The 21,445-nt window shown below is 35.0% G+C and overlaps 2 protein-coding genes across 2 annotated transcripts; one reads left to right on the forward strand and one right to left on the reverse strand.

Moving 5' to 3' along the window:
* The first annotated feature begins 373 nt into the window (after nt 1-373).
* Nucleotides 374-5,821, forward strand: LOC128166241 (protein disulfide-isomerase A6-like). Its single transcript, XM_052831274.1, has 12 exons — nt 374-520; nt 1,580-1,718; nt 1,906-1,963; nt 2,120-2,246; nt 2,457-2,575; nt 2,869-3,096; nt 3,514-3,663; nt 3,939-4,096; nt 4,300-4,372; nt 4,663-4,748; nt 5,035-5,131; nt 5,310-5,821. Exons 1-12 carry the CDS (start codon nt 508-510, stop codon nt 5,373-5,375), a joined length of 1,314 nt encoding a protein of 437 aa, XP_052687234.1. The 5' UTR covers nt 374-507; the 3' UTR covers nt 5,376-5,821.
* A 1,106-nt stretch (nt 5,822-6,927) lies between these two features.
* On the reverse strand, nt 6,928-21,385 carry LOC128166249 (coiled-coil domain-containing protein 43-like). Its single transcript, XM_052831286.1, has 5 exons — nt 21,173-21,385; nt 20,372-20,453; nt 19,982-20,126; nt 19,618-19,652; nt 6,928-7,221 (listed from the first exon to the last, which is right to left on the reverse strand). The coding sequence occupies exons 1-5, from the start codon at nt 21,341-21,343 to the stop codon at nt 7,031-7,033; spliced, it is 624 nt and encodes a 207-aa protein (XP_052687246.1). The 5' UTR covers nt 21,344-21,385; the 3' UTR covers nt 6,928-7,030.
* Nucleotides 21,386-21,445: the final 60 nt, after the last annotated feature.

Genomic DNA, 21,445 nt, shown 5'->3' on the forward strand with positions numbered 1-21,445 from the left:
TAAATATGAGGCGAAATTTTTTTTATAAACACAAGGCTAATAAAATTTTTATAAATTATTCAAAAATCTTGTTCGACGTGTAACGTTACTGTATGTCGATCAGTGAAAAATTAATTTTGATTGAGAAATTAAAACTATTGTTTTAAGATTTCCAAAGAAGACTTACATATTTAAATAAATGCAATTTTATTTTTTAATTTACATGACGAGAGAAAACGTGCCACTGAAAGAAAAAAATTGTTTCCACGTTTTTTTGGCCTAATAAAAAAAATTTCATTATTTTTCAAAAGAAAATTTATTCCTTTTTATTGATTTTTGAAATGATAGACAACTCGAACTGATCGATACCAGTGTTATCTTCTCCTTGGTAAATCCCCGCTTTCCCACGTCTGAAGTTTCAACCAATCAGAAATAGACACGCTTGTTATTTCGGGACAACAACGTGTTGACAGAACCCGGCTTCTAAAAACTGAGAAGTGGGAAGAGAAAACGTTATTTGAAATAAAGATGATACCACTAGGTAAGTGAAATTTTTAGTATATACTGTACTATTTTATTAGGCCTATATGTCAAAAATACGCATTTGAAAAGAGTATTATTACACCGTGCTTTCTGAAGTAAAATTACTTGAAACTGAAAGTGTGTGTACATGTATTAACCTTAATTAGTTTTTGAAGATTAAATTAATTATGATTTACCATTTTTCTTGTCATTAGATTACTCGTGCTGTGTAAATTTATACCACGATCATGAGCATTTAGCAGTCCTGGGATGAGTGTGTGTATTATAGGCGGGGTGGTTCAAGGAGAATTTTTAAGGGACATTTTTTTATCTCTGTTTATTTTTGTCCGTGTGTGATTTTTTTACGAGATTCCCTATTACACGAAATCTTAACATTGTTTTCATTAGGATGAAACATTCAGACAAAATTAAAAACATTGTCGACAGTTCGTGCAAATCAGAAATCCAAGTATGTATAGTTCTATCTCTATTGGGTGTTATTGATGCTCCAAGGAACGTGTATTCTTTAGAAATGTTTTAAATGACAGACTTGAAAAATATGTACAGTTCTGACTATACAATGTTCTGAAGTTATCAAAGTACTTATGTACTTCAAAGGTTCAAAATTGATGTCGGATCTCTGTAGTCATCCATTCTTTTGAATCAAAGTTAGATGTAGTTTAACGTAATGTACACCTTTACAAATTACAGAGGGGAAGAGGAAAGCCTAATTTTATTCATCTTTCATTGGTTTCCAAACCCTTATGATATCAAAGATGGCGATAACAAATGTTATTATCACTCTCTAAAAATTATAAATGTTACATGATTTGTGGTCAATCAAGCATGTCACTATATCTTTAATCTCCCACGTACATAGGTAATAAAGCTAACAACATAAAATTTTACATCCTAGATTATAAAGATTTGCATTCATTATAATATATGTACCGGTATATTTATTACAGGTGTTTAGCTTGGTGATAGAAACCTGAGATTTTCACCTGCTACAGTATGAATATATTAGCTCTCCGAGTTACAATTGACCTTGGGTTATTTTTTTTTTCTTTCTTTCCAGCGATTTTGGCTGTGGCCTTATCCTCGGCCTCTGCCCTATACTCCAGCTCAGATGATGTCCTAGAGTTAACCCCCTCTAATTTCAACAAAGAAGTCACCATGTATGATGGTCTTGTGTTTGTGGAGTTTTATGCACCATGGTAAGAGACCGTTCTATTGTTGTCCCATAGCTTAAATTGGAAACTCATCGGTGATCAACTCATCTCAATATTAAAAGTTAATCTAGCACTGAGAAATTTAAAATGCTACAGTACCTTCATGATGACAAAGAAAAACTTAACAGCAAAGAAAAACCATGGTGATAATTATTTATCTTGATTTTTACAGGTGTGGACATTGTCAATCATTGGCTCCCGAGTGGAAAAAAGCAGCCACTGCTCTCAAGGTAAGGCTACTCCTTTAATTCCTAGTTTGGGGGGGGGGGTATTGAAAGAAAACAGATTCTGAAGGAGTAGAATTATATTTTAGCTCACCTGTGAATATAAATATGAAAACATGGTCATTGGTTTACCGGTATTGAATGGTTCTTTGTTTTGTACAGGGGGTTGTGAAGATTGCAGCAGTAAATGCTGATGAGCACCAAAGCTTAGGAGGACAATATCAGATCCAAGGGTTCCCCACCATCAAAGTCTTTGGTGCCAATAAAAACAGTCCATCTGACTACCAAGGTAACTTCTATACGACTCTCAAATGTTTGTATCAATATCAAATCATTTGTATAACCTTTTAGAGGCATATCGCAGATACCACTACATGTGTTTTAAGATTTTCTAACTATGATTTCAAAAAAACATATCATTATGGATGAATCAATGCAGACTGAAGTCTATGATATTAATATGACACATCCTTATATGGTTTATTGTACATTGTGATAGGTGGAAGAACAGCCGATGCCATTGTTGACACAGCTCTTTCCAAACTGAAATCTCTGGTTCAGGACAGGCTGAAAGGTCGTGGTGGATCAAGTGGTCGAAGTGGTGGCAGTGGTGGAAAGGTAAAATTTGTTAAAAAAACAAAACAAAACATATTTACTTGTTGGCCGTAAAACATGAAAGAGAATAGAATACCCTAATACAGGTTCTGACGTAAAAGTAATTTTACCTGTTGTCAAGAGCAGTGCTCCCACTGGACCAAAAATCCTTTTCGCCACCCTAGCACAGCACAAAGAACGACCAATCTCTTGACTTAAAACAAATTTTGGTTTGAAGTTAACATTACTTTGAAGAAATACACTACACATATTGGTTTGATTTGAAAGTTTTATTGACAAGTGGGATGTTGTTTCAGTCGGGTGGCGGCAGTGCTGACGATGTGGTAGAGCTGACAGACAGTAACTTTGAGCGGCTGGTGCTGGACAGTGACGACATGTGGTTGGTCGAGTTCTTTGCCCCGTGGTGTGGACATTGTAAGAACCTGGCCCCACACTGGCAGAGTGCTGCCTCAGAGATGAAGGGCAAGGTCAAGTTTGGAGCTCTGGATGCTACAGTGCACAGCGTCATGGCCAACAGATACGGGGTAAATTTTACTTTGTTTATTAGAAGTTGTAAGGTTATATTTTATGAATAATGATTTTTGAAATATCCTATACAACAGTGAGACATGGTTAAAGCAGAGGCGAGTTCAACAGAGCAAGCGCTCGTGATCGCTCGCCAAAATTCCCAATACCCGCAACACAAATTTTGGCGAGCGTTCGCGAGTGCTCGCTCTGTTGAACACGCCTCTGATATGCTTATTACAAATTCATCCTTAGTATCAACTCTGTTTCATTCCCCTATTATTAATATTGTATTAAAAACTTATAAAATTTAACAAATTATGTTTATATTGAATCAAAATGGCTTGTCCCTAACCCTTTGGTATAGCATATTTTACTGTACTTTCTAATGGGAGTTTTAAAAAATGTTTATGAGAAATGTGCCTTCTTTTGTCTAGGTCCGAGGATATCCCACCATCAAGATGTTCCCTGCCGGTAAGAAGGACGGAGATGCCATGGAATATGATGGAGGGCGAACCTCTTCAGACATTGTCAACTGGGCCACAGAAAAACTCGCTGAGAACCTCCCTCCCCCGGAAGTTGTACAGGTATACCCGTAGCTTTGAATAAAGATATTGTTTTAGGGGTCAAAAGGTGTATGGGGATAATTTCTTGATTTGGGCCAATATTTTCAGTTTTAATAGATGCACATTTATTATTTGGGTCATTGTTAGTAATGTGAAAACATCTGAAAACTTTTTTGTAAGACCTCCGTAAGGTTTACAAGGTAAAGCCATATATTTTTTTGTGTAGATAAACCACTGCGATAAAGTTAGCATTCTTTGTTCTCTTAACTTCAATCCAATTTCCTTTTTTTCAACAGATTGTGTCCCAAGACACCATCAAGACAAACTGCGAGGAGAAGCAGCTGTGTGTGGTCGCAGTCCTCCCCCACATTCTGGACTGTCAGTCCAAGTGTCGAAATGACTACATTCAGATCCTGAAGGACCTGAGCACAAAGTACAAGAAACAACCCTGGGGGTAAGAATGTTGTTGCTCTGTCTCAGAGAAAATAAACACACAATTTAGAATTTTTGTGTTATCCATGGTTAAATGTGTACATGTATGGTTATCTGTGCTGTGTGGTAAATTTTGACAATTAACGTTGGTTTCTGTATTATTTGTTTGCTGTTGATTTGTTTTGTGACCACTGCTGTGAATTTGTTTTGTATTCGTGATTGTAGATGGGTGTGGTCTGAGGCGGGTCAACAGATGGAGCTTGAGGCTGCTCTTGGCATTGGTGGATTTGGTTATCCCGTATGTATCAATTCACTCCAACCATACTGATTTATTGTGCTATCACGTGTCTGACTGCTGGGCAGTACTGTTCATAATTTCAGCAAAAAATCCTACTTTAATGAAATAATTTTTTTTCTTCATATTTCTGTTGGTTGTGCATTGTTATGCAAGTTTTAATATTTATAACTGAACAAAAGGTAAACATTTCTGTGTCTTGTACTAGCCCTGTATCTAAAGAATGCATCTGATTTACCATTTAACAAAATGCACAGCATTGCAAAGTTCATTGTAAATAAATTCTTTTGCAGGCTATGGCAGCTGTAAACACAAGAAAACAAGTCTATGTTTTACTGAAGGGTCCATTTAGTGAAAAAGGCATTAATGAATACCTCAGGTAAAAGCTTTAGTTTGTGTGAAATTTGAACAGAAATTTTTGTATAGAATATTTTCTCTAATAAATTCCTCCTATTAAAAATACTTCTTCAATATCATAAGAGAGGCAGATCGAAACTCATGAATTCACTAAACTAACTACTGGTAACTTTGATTCTCTCAGACTCTCTCTTTATGAAATACATGTATGATTTCAGTAAGAGAGAAAAAATTACTTTTATGGCCATTTTTTCTTTTATGGAGTGGAAATATGCAAAAATAACAAACCCGTGTTTTTATATTTACAGAGATTTATCATACGGCAAAGGTGCTCCTATCCCTCTCAAAGATACCAAAATTGCGAACATCGAAAAAACTGAACCCTGGGACGGAAAAGATGGAGAGGTAAATAAAAAGATTTCAATGTTCAGTACATTAACTATTGTCAGGTGTTTTCGGGCAGAAATTAAAAACATGAAAATTTTATTTATGGTTTCTTAAAGTGAAACACAACAGGAAAGAGTTGTTCCCCTGTAAATTTTAAAGCAGCAACTTTTTTCAGTGAAATAAATTTTCCTTTCAGCTCCCTGTTGAAGATGATATAGATCTGAGTGACATTGACCTGGATGATGGAAAAGATGAATTATAGTGACTAATTTGGAAGGAGTTAGTGTGTGCATGTGTGTACATGTGTTTATCTGAGAGTGAATGAACAAGAGGGAAAATTTGTTGTTTTTTTTGGTGTATTTTGTATTCTTATTTCATTCCTCATGGTGTGTGTTGATGGAATAGTATTTCAATCAGAGGTCACTAGATGACCCTTTTAACTGTACTTTATGTCAGGTTTTTGACATTTCAATGTATAAATGTTTATATTGTCACTACATCTACTTTCGTTTTTTAAATTGAAAATCCAAGTGACATGGGGAAGAAGAATCATCTGATTATGTTATATGATATCAGTTATTTGAAGCTGATGACCAGAAGAATGCAGCCTATTGGATGCTATTTTTGTAATTGATGGTGTGAATGCTTTATGACAATTTATTTATCATTTATGAATGTTGAAAATTTATTAAAAAATGTAAAATTTAATGCATTTGTACTTTGGTTTTTGATGTCTGGTAATGTCATTGTAACAATAACATTCCCTTCAATCTCTTCTTATATACCGGTAGTCCACAGTGCTGCAGTTTTGCCTGCCCAAATTCAGCCAACATGCATGTACACTTAAAGATTAACTAGAGTGTATAAATAAAGCTATAATTGTCCTTGTGTACAGTCATTGGACATTTCTTATTTTATTATTTGTAAGCAAATCATCGGAAACTTCATAACAAAATCTATTTTGTGAGTTAAGAGCAATTTTCATTGATAGGAATACAAAATAATGATTCAGTCAATTTGATTCATATAGATAAGATCAACTTATACAGATATAAACAAAAATCATGTCCATTTTGATGAATATCAGTTTATAAACATCAGAGTTACAAGAACTCCAAAGCAGTTTCAAAACAGTTGAGAAAATTCAACTGTACATAAACAAGCCTTGATCAGCAAAAAATGAATTCAAACATTCATAGTGTGATGTGAAAATTAGATCTCATAATTAAGACTAAAGAAACACAACATAATAATTCGCTCTCAATATCCGAAATAAAAGGATAATATTACCAGTTATTATTGAAGAAAACAATCCCAATACAGTTTGGTATTTTACATTATAGACATTTTACACGTACAACCAATATGGTTCACATAACACCCCAGTTTTGTATCAGTACATAAATTTATTAACATACACATATAAACTAGAAGTAGCAATATTTCTATCAAAAAAGTGCATTACCGGGGGTACATACAGTTAGCAACAAAGTGGGTTATTCAACAACAGGAAATAAATCTGCAAATTCATACTGCTAGCCAGTAAGTCTTTGATTTAAAGAAAGTTTACTCCTCTATCAAATTATGTCAGTTTACGAATTATGAATTGTGCTATAAAAATACGTAAAGAAATTTCATAATTTTGTTAAGATAATACACATGTAGATATTCACAGCTGCAAATTTTAACAGAAAATAAATGTCTCAAATCTTTTAAATAAACTCCAAAACTAACAATTTCATAGATCTATTTACACTGTATAACTTCATATCAATTTCAAAAATTGCACTGGTATTCGAAACATTCAAAAGGGAGACATTGAAACAATCCTTTATTGGTTAAAAAAAATGACTGGTTTTGACAAAGGTTATTGCAAATTGAAATAATTGTAAATTATAGATTCTAAGCATTCCGTCGTCATCTGCGTCTCTCTCCTTTCTGTGTTCGTTTTTTCTCCGTTTCCTTTCTGTCTTTCTCCTTCTGTTTTTGTTGCTCTCGGTCTTGTTTGTCCTTTTCCTTTTTCTTCTCGTATTCCTGTTTCGACTGCTCTCGTTGCTCCTGAACTGCTCGCGTCACTGCTTCGGCATTGTCATTTTTCTCTAACTTTCCTATAAAATATAAATAACAATGTACACAGTACTAAAGGTAGAAATGGCTTCTTATAAGAAAAAAAATAACCAGGAAATTGACAAAATGATAACCAGTATATATACAGCTACATGTATGTAGAATGAAAAAAAAGATGATTTGATTTGATAAATACATTCTTGAATGAACATATGTATTTGTGTTCTACTGTGGTTTCATCAATATTCATTGAATACTAATTTCGTTATTAAGTTGATCCACGAAATTAAGTGTTAATTGAAGTGCAATTTCTATTAACATTCTGTATTGAATATGGTCATTGGCCACGAATTTACGTATCCTTGAAACTGTAATTTTCACCTTATCCACAAAAATTGATACCCTTGAATATTAATGAAACCACAGTATGTTAAATAAGAATTGATGAAATGAGTTTGGTATACGGTAATCTGGTTTGGACTGAATCTACAAGGCTTTTTAAATGGTATGGGACATCTCCATTTTGTGACATTTTTCCTATCGAAATAAACATTTAGATATTTTTCTTTCCCAAATGAGTTATCTAACAGCATAGTGCAATGGGTAAGGTCGTTACCTACGGATCCGTAAGTCATGAGTTGGAAACCAGCTGGGGCTTTTAAAATTTTCACCTTTCCAAAAAAATTTAAAACTTAATTTCGGGTGCGTCTTTTAACCCCAAGGAACCCCAAGGAAACCCCAAGGAACCCCAAGGAAACCCCAAGGAAACCCCAAGGAACCTCAAGGATACCCCAAGGAACCCCAATGACAAAAATTAATAAATTTTAATACCCAAGGGGTCTTATTGGACTTCAAGGGTCACCTCTTAGTACCCCAAGGGTACCCCAAGGAACCCCAAGGAAACCCATAAGAACCCCATGGAACCCAAATGATAAAGTTATTAACCAGTGATACCCCAGGGGTCCCATTCGAATCAAAGGCTCACCCCAAGGTACCCCAGTGATAGAAATTAATAACTATTTATACCCAAGGGGTCTCATTTGAATCCAAGGGTCACCTCGTAGTACCCCAAGGATACCCCAAGGAACCCCAAGTATACTCATTAGAACCCCAAGTAACCCCAATAATAGAAATTAGTAACAAGTCATACCCCAGGAGTCTCATTATACCCCTATACCCCCACAAATGAAGTTTAAGGGGGTATATTGGTTTCACCCTGTCCGTCCGTCTGTCCGTCTCTCTGTAGATGCAACTTTGTCCCCCCTATAGAATTTTGTACTACTGCATGGAACAGTCTGAAAATTTGTACATATGTTGATCCCCATCTGAAGATGTGTACCTGTAATTTTTTTAGGATCAGACAAGATTTAATGATTTTATGGCAGTTTTCATTTTCCTCATTCTATATATTGTTCACTGATGTTGAAAAGTAAGGGAGGTAATCCTTACAGATTTTATTAATTAATTTATAGCATTAATATACCCTAAAATATATTAATATAAATACATTCAAATGGAGGTTTTTTGTCTTTATGCGTTAACTAAATTTATCTTTTATAAGTATTCTATCAACTGACAATGCAGAATTTTTGTTTGTCAATGATAAATTCTTAGGAGCTGGCTTAATTCATTTGTCCCAAGGGGGCCATTATCTGAGCCATGGTTTAGATGGAGCATGTGTGTATGGAAAATTGAAAATCTGTAAAATGGGCAGTGGCTTTGGGGCTAATTTAAAAGGAAATAAATAATAACATTATGAAAATAAAGAAGTGAACTATTTTTAGAAGTTGTTTGAATTTATTAGTCATGCAAGTAAATTGATGAAGTGACCCTATAGGGAATTTAATTTAAATTATAGATTTAAAATTACTGATATGATTGTAGTGTTTCTGCAATTTTAAGATTGTTTGTAATATTAAATTTTCTTTCTTACATATTTTTACATAGTATGGTAATTATGGTAATGTTTTGGGAGTTTATTAAATTTAACAAGCCTGTCAAAGAATATCATATATAAAGTCCTATGGGATCAATTTTCTGATATGGAGTTCCATTGTACCATAACAGAAAGTGAGGAAAATTTGAAACAACTAACTGCATCTGTTAAGACTCTTATTAGAAAGATATTCAAAGTTTTATCAACAGAAGAGCATTGCTTGGCTACCGGTATTTCCATTTACTGCAAAGGGTGGGATTATTGTCATTTTGTTGGTTTTCATTAAAACAATTAAATAAAAAAAAATATCATCAGATACATTAATTTGTAAATATATTACTGTTATACATATGTATTTAAAGTGATAAGTACCCCCAAAGAACCCAAATGAATCCCAAGTATACCAATGAGAACCCAAAGGATACCCTTGAGAACCCCATAGATACTTCAATGGTGGAGAGTAAATTTACCGTTTCTTTGATCTCTAATTAGAAAATTAAATACAGAAAATAATAGGATGTGACAAAATAATATGATATTTAAAAAATAATAAATTATGCATAAGATGCATAATAATTTTAAAATAAATGAAGTTTTAAATGATAAAATGTAAATTATAATTAACTTATACAAATGTATGCTGGTGCCTAAACCATTATTCATTTAAAAAATAAAATGAAAATTATAATTAACTTAGAAAAATGTAGACTGGTGCCTAAACATCTTGGGGCCTAAACATGTTGGGGCCTAAGCGTCTTATCAATGAAGGGCCTAAACATCTTGGGGCCTAAAAGTCCTGTTACCACCAAGGCCGGTCTCATTAAAAATCAAAGGGTCACTCCTGATACCCCAAGGATACCCCAATTATAAAAATTGATAACTATTGATACCCCAGGATACTCATTGGAGTCCAAAGGTCAACTATTGGTACCCCAAGGATACCTGTAGGGGAATCAAGTTAAGTCGTACCCAACCCGACTCGCACCCAAACCAACTCGTACCCAAATATTTGAGTATGACTTCACTAGTCAACTCGTACCCACGGGAAAAATATATTTATACTAGGAAAATAAAACACAATAGTTTTCATTCATATGTTTTGTTTTTTATTTATGTTTTATTTAACTTTAAATTAACTTTGCCTGTTGCCTAATCCATTTGATTACTCAAAAAAATATGTTTTCATTATAAAACAATATCTAAAATAGTGATTAAATTACTATTTTCTTGCAGGAAACACACCTCTCTCGAACCATGTTGATCTTCCAAAAGTGATGAAAATGTGTGTTTATTCTTAATTATGAGCAGCATGTTTATTTTGTGCTGACAAACTCATTGGTTGATCGGTTGAACGGATCACATAAAGCAATTAATTTTAATTTTAATTGATGATAGTTAACCTGCTCAAAATCATTCTTTGATCCGTCCGCATTCAAGTACAGAACTATAGTATACCAGATTTTTATAACAAATTCTTTTAAATTTGTTATACAATTCGCATATTAATGTTATCGATAATATACAAAACATAACAACATACGAATAAAAGCCATTCATTTTATTTTCCTAGTATGAATATATTTTTTCCCCGTGGGTACGACTAGTGAAGTCGTACTCAAATATTTGGGTACGAGTTGGTTTGGGTGCGAGTCGGGTTGGGTATGACTTGACTGTAATTCCCTGTAGGAACCCCAATTGCAAGGTAACCAATTGATAGAATTTAATAACCACCCCAATGGTTGTACTGTAAAACATATTTACTAATTAATACCCAATTACTCAATGGAATATCATAAAAACATCTGGGCAACCCAAGGAACACTTGTGATACCCCAATACATACTGGTATGATAAAAATAATGTTTCTCCTGACTTAAAATATCTGTTCACTTTGGATGAATTTAACAATTAGTGTTGTCAAATCAGTTGAAAATCATAATCGAGTACCGTTAATCAGCAGAATTTGTTGTCTCTTACCAACTGATGATCAGCCAATATTGAATCAGTAACAAATTATATCAAATTCATGAAAATAGGGCACTAAATTTTATATCACCACAAGGAAGTCTGCAATTCTTCCGGTGAACCATTCATATGAACACTTAATATGACAATTTTTCTTCGGTGAAATTTTCAAATGAAGTGGAGAAAGATATTGTTCAGTTACAAAGACCCAAACTTGTTTTACTATTGACATAGGGAGTGTTACCCTTATTGGAGTACTTTTGAGAAAAGACAAGAAGTGATCATGGAAGTGTGGAGTGGGGCTATCTCCCCTTCGTGGGTACAACACAATGGATTGACCCATTATGCGTGCAGAATGTTCACCTGAGAGGCACCAAAATACCTGTTAATTGCAGGTAGACACCCCGTGTATATTGGTGGTAGCTCTTGAACAGGGATTAAAGGGCTAACATAATCCTTTACATGTATACACAATGGCTTCACCATCACTGTTGCAATATATTTACCAACACCTACATCTCCTTGTTTATTGGTAGACAACCCTTGTGAATTTTGGGTGTCTTCCCACTTTGCTATAATTCTGAAATTTTTATTGGTGACTGATTTTAGCTAAGTGGGAATGGTGCTCAGGTAAGGGTTTCAAAGAACAAAGGAAATTAATTACAGGTAAATTATAGTCTGTTCTTAAGCAAATTTTTAATAAAAAAAAAATAACAGGCAGTTTTTTGAGATTATGTTTAAAATAAAGTTAAAAAAATTAATTAGATACATGTAATAGAAGTAAATTTTGATAATTAACAAGGGTTTGTTCTATCATGATTGATCGTACAAACTAATTTTTATTTCATGTAAAATTACTCAATATTCATTCTTTTGAGGAGAAGGAAAACTATGACATTACTACCCCTTCTATGTCCCTTATCAAGAACCTTGAAAAAATAAACATAATATGGTTCAAGTATTGGGCTGTTGATTTTAATAATGAACAAGAGGCCCAGGGGCCACATCGCTCACCTGAGCAACAATTGCCTTAATTCTGATCAAATTAGCATTACAGTATCAAAATATCTTGACAACTAAGTACAGTAGATCTTGCTAAAAAAATAGAAAATCTGTCAATTTTTATCCACCTCTTTTTTTGGGTAAATACCAAGCCCCTTTTGTTGTTGTACCTGTAAGAAGATTTTTCTCTATTCCAATTTACCCCCCCCCCCTCCATTTCGTGGCCCCCCTTTTCTCTAGGGAATCATGGTTTCATCAAACTTAAATCTGCATAACCTGTGCTTTCACACTAAGTACTGAGTTTTGGACCGAAAACTTTCCCAGAATATTTTTAAAGATTTTTCTCTATATATTCCTATGTAAAAATTCAAACTGCCGTCACGGCCCAGCCCTATCACTAGGGACTGTGATTTTGCAAACTTGAATTTACACTATCCGAGGATGCCTCTACACAAGTTTAGGCTTTTCTGGCCAAATAGTCTTTAAAAAGAAGATATTAAAGATTTTCTCTATATATTCCTATGTAAAAATTCATCCCCATTGTGGCCTCACCATACCCCATGACTATTATTTAAACAAACTTGAATCTTTACGATCTTGGGATGCTTCCACTTAAATTTGGGCTTTCCTGGCCTTATAGTTTTGAGAAAAAGATTTTTAAAGATTTTCTCTATATATAAAAATTTATCCCCCATTGTGGCCCCGCCCTACCCCCAGGGACCATGATTTGAACAAACTTGAATCTACATTATCTGAGGATGGTTACAATTTGAGCTTTCTTGGCCATAAAGTTTTGAGAAGAAGATTTTTTTAAAGATTTTCTCTATACATTCCTATATAAAAATTTATCCCCTAATTGTGGCCCCACCCTACCTCTGGGGACCATGATTTGAACAAACTTGAATCTACACTATCTGAGGATGCTTCCACTCAAATTTAAGCTTTTCTGGCCTTATAGTTTTTGAGAAGAAGATTTTTTTTAAAAAATTCGATATATTCCTATGTAAAACATGACCCCCCTCTTGTGGCCCCATCCTACCCCCGGGGACCATAATTTGAACAAACTTGAATCTACACTACCTGAGGATGCTTCCATTTTAATTTGAGCTTTCCTGGCCTGATAGTTTTTTAGAAGAAGATTTTTAAAGATTTTGTCTATATATTTCTATGTAAAACTTGATCCCCTAATTGTGGCCCCACCCTACCCCTGGGGACCATGATTTGAACAAACTTGAATCTACACTATCTGAGGATGCTTCCACTCAAATTTAAGCTTTTCTGACCTTATAGTTTTTGAGAAAAAGATTTTTAAAAAAAAATTCTGTATATTCCTATGTAAAACATGACCCCCCTCTTGTGGCCCGAATTGCAGACGTTTAGGCCCCAAGATGTTTAGGCCCCAAGACGGTTAGGCCCCAGGTAGGATGTTTAGTCCCCAAGATGTTTAGGCACCTGTTGTTTAATATGTTTTACGGTGCTACCGTTCTGGCGAGCGCAGCAAGAATTACACATACTGTACCTTGCATCATTGAATTGTCAACTTATAGTTTTATTTAGGTATCAACGAACGTCAACGAATTTTTGAGAGAGTATTGCTCTACAATAAGTATGCCAAATGTACTAATTTTAATGGTTATGATATATACAGCGCAACCCCCTACCCAGAGAGAGAGAGAGAGAGAGAGAGAGAGAGAGAGCCCGGTACCTGTTTGTAGGTGTGTAATTTCCCACTTTTATTTAATGGTATGACTATATGCAATATCTACATAATTTTTTTACCTGTTTATTTTTTCATTTTATTCCTTTTTATTTAGTTCAAAATGTCCTATTGTTTATTTCCTCCCTTAGTACTCATATACTTACCTGCCTACTGCACGGTACATGCATGCACAATTACTTTAAAAATGGATCGACATGACAGTAAAGTATGGCCCTTGCTAGTTTATATATATATAAAATTTCTATATTAAAAAAAAATTAAAAACAAATCAAATGTCAATGAGGCAGGTATCGCAGACTATACTGAAATAGCCAGTACACTCATTACAGATGTTTGATCCACCTCTAAATTTTTCGCGGGAAATATAGCGCGAGTGCACTGTGACGTCATCCATGACTTTGTTCGTCTTTGTTTACGTTTCTCGACTCAATACGAAGGTATGGAAGCATGTAACAAATCTTTTGAGTCTCGCCAAAGCATATGCGGTACTCAAAACGTGTCTTCAAACTTTAAGTCACCGTAAATTACGAGTTAAAAGTCGGCCATTTTTGGCATAGCACCACGGGTGTAAACATTGGAGAGCATTATGGGACATAGACAAAAAATTTTGTTTGATGAACTGTAGGTTTAGCTCGTTCTTTTTCCCGCGCACACTGGTTCTTAGAGCTCGCTGCGCGCCGGCGAGCTGCGCTCGCTATAATAATAACTGATAGTTGAAAGAACATGGATTTTAAGCACTTTTGAGCCAATAAATGCAATTTACTTTAATTTGTAGTAAACTAACAATCGTTAATAATAACTGAAAGTTGAAAGAACATGGCTTTTAAGCACTTTGGAGCCAATAAATGCAATTTACTTTAATTTGTAGTAAACTAACAATCGTTACGCAAACATAGCGTTGTTTACTTTATATACAAGTTCTTGAAAAACTTTAATTACGGAAACATTATGCTATAAACTTGCATGCACACGCTATCTTTTTCTCTTCATGGTTTACTTCCAACGTGGGGTGTGAAACCCTCATTGTATTACTAGAGGATCTCTTCATTATCTTTTCCTAATTAGCACCTATCTAGAGAGGGAGCAGGATACGGTGGGGGTGTTGTTTTAACTATTTAATTCATGTCATACAAAAAGTAAATGAAAGTCTTTACCATTTCTTTGATCTCTAATTAGAAAATTAAATATAGAAAATAATATGATGTGACAAAATAATATATTTAAAAAATAATAAATTATGCATAAGATGCAGATTATACTTCTTTATAATTTTGAAAGTAAATGAAGTTTTAAATAATAAAATGTAAATTATAATTAACTTATACAAATGTATGCTGGTGCCTTAACCATTATTCATTTAAAAAATAAAATGAAAATTATAATTAACTTAGAAAAATGTAGGGTGGTGCCTAAAAATCTTGGGGCCTAAACAACTTGGGGCCTAAGCGTCTTATCAATGAAGGGCCTAAACATCTTGGGGCCTAAAAGTCTTGCTACCTGTGGCCCCACCCTACCCCCGGGGACCATAATTTGAACAAACTTGAATCTACACTATCTGAGGATGCTTCCACTCAAATTTAAGCTTTTCTGGCCTTATAGTTTTTGAGAAGAAGATTTTTTAAAAAAATTTCGATATATTCCTATGTAAAACATGACCCCCCTCTTGTGGCCCCACCCTACCCCCGGGGACCATAATTTGAACAAACTTGAATCTACACTACCTGAGGATGGTTCCATTTTAATTTGAGCTTTCCTGGCCTGATAGTTTTTTAGAAGAAGATTTTTAAAGATTTTGTCTATATATTTCTATGTAAAACTTGATCCGCTAATTGTGGCCCCACCCTACCCCTGGGGACCATGATTTGAACAAACTTGAATCTACACTATCTGAGGATGCTTCCACTCAAATTTAAGCCTACTGACCTTATAGTTTTTGAGAAGAAGATTTTTAAAAAAAAATTCTGTATATTCCTATGTAAAACATGACCCCCCTCTTGTGGCCCCACCCTACCCCCGGGGACCATAATTTGAACAAACTTGAATCTTCACTACCTGAGGATGCTTCCATTTTAATTTGAGCTTTTCTGGCCTGATAGTTTTTTAGAAGAAGATTTTTAAAGATTTTGTCTATATATTTCTATGTAAAACTTGATCCCCTAATTGTGGCCCCACCCTAGCCCCGGAGACCATGATTTGAACAAACTTGAATCTACACTACCTGAGGAAGCTTCCACTTTTATTTGAGCTTTTCTGGCCTAATAATTTTTTAGAAGAAGATTTTTAAAGATTTTCTCTATACATTCCTATGTAAAACTTGATCCCCCCATTGAGGCCCCACCCTACCCCCGGGGACCATGATTTGAACAAACTTGAATCTACACTATCTGAGGAGGCTCCCATTTTAATTTGAGCTTTTCTGGCCTGATAGTTTTTGAGAAGAAGATTTTTAAAGATTTTGTCTATATATTTCTATGTAAAACTTGATCCCCCCATTGTGGCCCCTCCCTACCCCTGGGGACCATAATTTGAACAAACTTGAATCTACACTACCTGAGGATGCCGCCACACAAGTTTGAGCTTTTCAGGCCGAATAGTTTTTGAGAAGAAGATTTTTGAAAAATACCAACAAATTTTCAATAATTCTCAATTATCTCCCCTTTAAAGAGGGCGTGGCCCTTCATTTGAACAAACTTGAATCCCCTTCACCTAGTGGTGCTTTGTGCCAAATTTGGTTGAAATCAGCCCAGTGGTTCTTGAGAAGAAGATGAAAATGTGAAAAGTTTACAACGCCAACGCCGACAACGACGACAGACAACGGACAAATTGTGATCAGAAAAGCTCACTTGAGCCTTTGGCTCAGGTGAGCTAAAAAAACTATATATGTTAATTTTATAAGAAATGCAGAGGAATTATCACGTACATCATACAATTTGGCAATAGTGGTTATGATATAAAAGAATTAAATGCTCAACAACATGCATGTACATTTAGGACTACATTTTCAGACTGATGGAACTATTTCAATATTTTACCCCTGAAATTCAGAAAAATTCTTGTAAAAGGACTATATATATATGATATGGGCCTAAAATGGCCCCCTAAAATGAACATCATCATTTCTCTTTTTACAGATATATATGTGATGTTTTTACATAATGTTCATTTTGATTCAACTGCCCAGAATTTAGAAATATGACATCATAAAGACAACCTTTTCCTGCCATTTTTGCATTTTTAGCATAAAACAGCTTGTTTTCAAGCAGTTTTTCTTTCAGAAAAAATAGAGAGCATGCTTGAACAAACAAAATATTTTAATCAGAGATGTATCTAGCCAAGGCTAATAAGTGACAAAAAAATTTTCCCTGTTCAAGCATGCCCTCTATATTACCCATTCATAAAAAGATAAGAAAAATGTAAATTTTTGACTGATTTTGATTGAAATATAGAAATAGCGTCACTTCTGACGTTATTTTCTGCCAGTGAGTGCAAAAAAATCAAAAAAATAGGTGAAAAATAAATTTTACATCAACTCTTCTAAAATATAACATAACATATTATTGTACCTGAAACACTTTAAAAAATTGCGAATAATGGGGGCCAAATTTAACTCATATCATATATATAGTTCTTTCGTACTTCAAATCACCATCTACCAGTTGAAGTGGGAAGATGGGAAGGTATCCCATTAAATGAAAGATTTTGTCCTCTCTGTTACAAAAAAACGTATAGCCGATGAATTTCATTATATTTTAGAATGTGATGCAATATCACAAGTCCGAAACAAATTTATAGACAAAAAATTTTCGGCTAGACCAAATGTATTTTAAAGTATTACATATTAGGGTATCCTTGGGGTTGTATGGTGTATCAAGAGTTATAAATCTGTATGATTAGGGTATCTTTTGGAGTTCCTTGGGATTTCTGTGGGGTTCCCTAGGGTATATAGAGGTTTTGAGTCCCCAGTGGTATCAAGAATTTTTAATTTGAATTATTAGGCTATATCCTTGGGGTTCCATTGGGTTCTATGGGGTATCCAGATTTATGAATCTGTATTATAAGGGTATCCTTTAAGTTCCTTGGGGTATCCATGGGGTTCCGTGGGATACCTAATGGTGTCTGGGATATCAAAAAGCCTTGAGGGTGTACCCAGAGATATAAAATTGTGTTATTAGGGTATCCTTGTGGTTCATTTGGGTATCAAAAGTTATATTACTGGGTATCCTTGGAGTTCCTTGAGGTATCCATAGGGTGTGTCAGGGAAAACAATGGGGTATCTGTATTATTACTTTTAGAGTACTATTAGGGTATCCTTTAGGTTTCTTGGGGTACCCATGGGGTTCCCTGGGATACCTTGTGATTTGTCTAGGATATCAAAGAGACCCAAAAAGTATCAAGAGATATAGTGTATCCTTGGAGTTCCATAGGATATCAAGAGTTATAAAATTTATATAACCAATACATGTATAAGAGTATCCCTAGAGTTCCTTGGGGTATCCGTGGGTTTTGTCTGAGATACCAATGAGTCCCTATGGGTATCAAGAATTTAAATTTGTATTATTAAGTTATCCTTTAAGTTCCTTGTGGTATCCTTGGGGTTCTGTGGTGTATCAAGATTTATGAATCTGTATTTGTAGGGTATTCTTGGAGTTCCTTGGGATATCCCTGGGGTTCCCTGGGATTCTTAGAGGTGTATCTGGAATACCAATGAGTCCCCAGGGTTATCAGAGTTTTAAATTTGTATTACAACGTATTACGGTATCCTTGGGGTTCTATGGAGTATCAAGATTTATGATTCTGTATTATAAGGGTAAACTTGGAGTTCCTTGGGATATCCCTTGGGTTCCCTGGGATTCTTAGAGGTGTATCTTGAATACCAATGAGTCCCCAGGGTTATCAAGAGTTTTGAGTTTGTATTACAACGTATTACGGTATCCTTGGGGTTCTATGGAGTATCAAGATTTATGATTCTGTATTATTAGGGTATTCTTGGAGTTCCTTGGGATATCCCTGGGGTTCCCTGGGATTCTTAGAGGTGTATCTGGAATACCAATGAGTCCCCAGGGTTATCAAGAGTTTTACATTTGTATTACAATGTATTACGGTATCATTGGGGTTCTATGGAGTATTAAGAGTTATGATTCTGTATTATTAGGGTATTCTTGGAGTTCCTTGGGATATCAATGGTGTTCCCTGGGATTCCTAGAGGTGTATCTGGAATACCAATGAGTCCTCAGGGTTAATAAGAGTTTTAAATTTGTATTATTAGGGTATCCTTGGGGTTCTATGGATTATCAAGAGTTATGATTCTGTATTATTAGGGTATTCTTGGAGTTCCTTGGGATATCCCTGGGGTTCCCTGTGGTTCTTAGAGGTGTGTCTGGAATACCAGTGAGTCCCCAGGGGTACCAAGAGTTTAAAATTTGTATTATTAGGGTATCCTTGAGGTTCCTTGGGGTTCTATGGTGTATCAGGAGTTGTAAATCTGTATTATTAGGTAATCTTTTGGGTTCCTTGGGGTATAATTGGGGTACCAAGGGTAAGGGGTGACCCTTGCACTCTAATGAGACCCCCTTTGGTATCAATATTTATTCATTTCTGTTATTGGGGTATCCTTGGGGTTCCTTGGGGTTTCCTTGGGGTTCCTTGGGGTTTCCTTGGGGTTCCTTGGGGTTAAAAGACGTGCCGCTTAAGGTTTGGTCAAATTTTGTAAAATCAGAAAATTTTAAACCAATATTAAAAAGTATTTTGATTATATTGACTTTTTATCGACATTAATATTGACAGGTGTCCCATACCATCTTAAGAATGTCTTACCTGCATTACCTCCCCCTGGGTCTTCATCATCATCTCTAGGTCAAAGGTCAAGGTTTAAATGGTCGGTAAATGTACCGAGTACATATTTTTCTGCTTCGTGATTCTACAGTCTACACTTTAAAAATCTTACAAGAGGGAAATGGAAGAACTTTATAATTATTTCAATAAAGGACTGGAATTATCATAAATTCTTCCAAAATACACAATTTGGATTTTCTTTGCTTGGATGGGAATTAAATAACCATCAAATTAAATGCTTTTTGAAGGTAATAGTCAGAGAAACAATTAAGATCATAAAATTTTCACTTTTACCTTATCATCTAAGTACCGGTATATCAATTTGCGATAATGTTATGAAGGATACGTTTCTCCATCTGAAACAGCCCCATACTGAGCTAAAATGGCCTCTTTTCGAGCGATTTCATCTGCACTTTTTTCCTTTGGCTTTACACTCTCTATTTTCTGGTTCTCCAGAATCTCAGACAATTGGGTAGCTAATGTACTAGTATCTGCAAAAGTTCACAAGTTGGATCTATGTTTAAAATTAAAGTAAAATTGCCCTATGTATAAAAGAACTGATTTATTGACAGTTACTACAAACATTTCCCTGGTATCTCTGGAGAGAGGGTCTTAAATTTATAATCAATGATATATGTTATTCTGGGTACTTTTTGTTTAAGATGTTTTAAGGAAAAATTTTCTGTCTGGTCAGATTAACACTGCTTCTATGGGGAGTTTGTTGTATTAAACGGACCTGTCTCTGGTTTTGCTTGTTTGCTATGCTCTTGATTCCACCTCTGTACTATTTCATCACACACTGTCTCTTTCTCTTCCTCCTATGGAAACAATTACATGTAATATCATTTATACTTCAGATGGACAAATAAAATTGAGTTGATATAACAAGGTTTACATGACAGTCACATATTGTACTCTGAAACTGAGGACAAAACAGATGGCTGGAACTCAACACACATTATTGTATACCTGAATGTGGTAGAGTCAAGTTCATGTATATGGCATTCCTACTAATGATTAAGCTTTGGCTAGTGATTTAACCCTACAGCTTGGTTGGTAGAGTGCTGGATTTGTAAGCAAGAGGACATCGGTTCAAACCCCAGCAGAAGCAGTATATTTCTTTGTTACATTTGCACCCACAGTGGGTCCTGAGCATTCTCTGGCAGGTGAGTGAACAGGTGTTGGCACTCAGGAAAATTTAGAGACGACTCTTTGTTGGAGAGAACAACGCCATAAATTAAGTACATGTATATGACATTCCTACTAGCTTTGGGTAATTGAAATAACCCAAAACTCGATCGGTAGATGGTTGAATGACCTTATAGGCTCAAACCCTAACAGAGACAAAATTTGTCTTTGTCTTACAGAGCATACATGATTTACCATGTTTACAAGTGGTAAATGCAACTATACTTTATGATTTTTGTCTTATGATAACTATTCTTACAGTAGTGTACAGTGACACTTTAGATGTAGATGTCTGTGTAAAACGCAGGCTAGTTTTAAATAATTTCCAAGACTAAAAAAATGGTTTTACCAACACTTCGCCCAAAATTCCCAAGATGGATTCGCGTGTATCCTCTTCATCTGTTTCTGTTTCGAGGATACCAGTAATGTAAGTAACAAAAACCTCCGTATCAACTTCAGGATTCAGAGAAGTCAATCTTTCTCCTAACCAATCCTCAAAGCTAACACTGGCAGCTGCCATTTTTGAGTTCGGGTTATTCTCCAATGATCGGTTATTTTCCAAAATAGGTAAGGAAAAATTTTGAAAGTATCCGAATGGACGAAAAATGGCAGCCCCCATTGT

This window comes from Crassostrea angulata, chromosome 1 (genome assembly GCF_025612915.1).
Source record: "Crassostrea angulata isolate pt1a10 chromosome 1, ASM2561291v2, whole genome shotgun sequence".
Taxonomy (NCBI): domain Eukaryota; kingdom Metazoa; phylum Mollusca; class Bivalvia; order Ostreida; family Ostreidae; genus Magallana; species Magallana angulata.

What these genes read in the sequence shown, in the direction of transcription:
- LOC128166241 (XM_052831274.1), top strand. An exon ending in GTGGAGTTTTATGCACCATG is followed by an intron (nt 1,719 to 1,905) that starts GTAAGAGACCGT and finishes TGATTTTTACAG; the next exon opens with GTGTGGACATTGTCAATCAT. An exon ending in GGCATTAATGAATACCTCAG is followed by an intron (nt 4,749 to 5,034) that starts GTAAAAGCTTTA and finishes TTATATTTACAG; the next exon opens with AGATTTATCATACGGCAAAG.
- LOC128166249 (XM_052831286.1), bottom strand. Translation starts at nt 21,343, where the DNA reads ATGGCAGCTGCCAGTGTTAGCTTTGAGGATTGGTTAGGAGAAAGATTG. An exon ending in ACAAGCAAAACCAGAGACAG is followed by an intron (nt 20,127 to 20,371) that starts GTCCGTTTAATA and finishes GAACTTTTGCAG; the next exon opens with ATACTAGTACATTAGCTACC. An exon ending in CCCAGGGGGAGGTAATGCAG is followed by an intron (nt 7,222 to 19,617) that starts GTAAGACATTCT and finishes TATATTTTATAG; the next exon opens with GAAAGTTAGAGAAAAATGAC.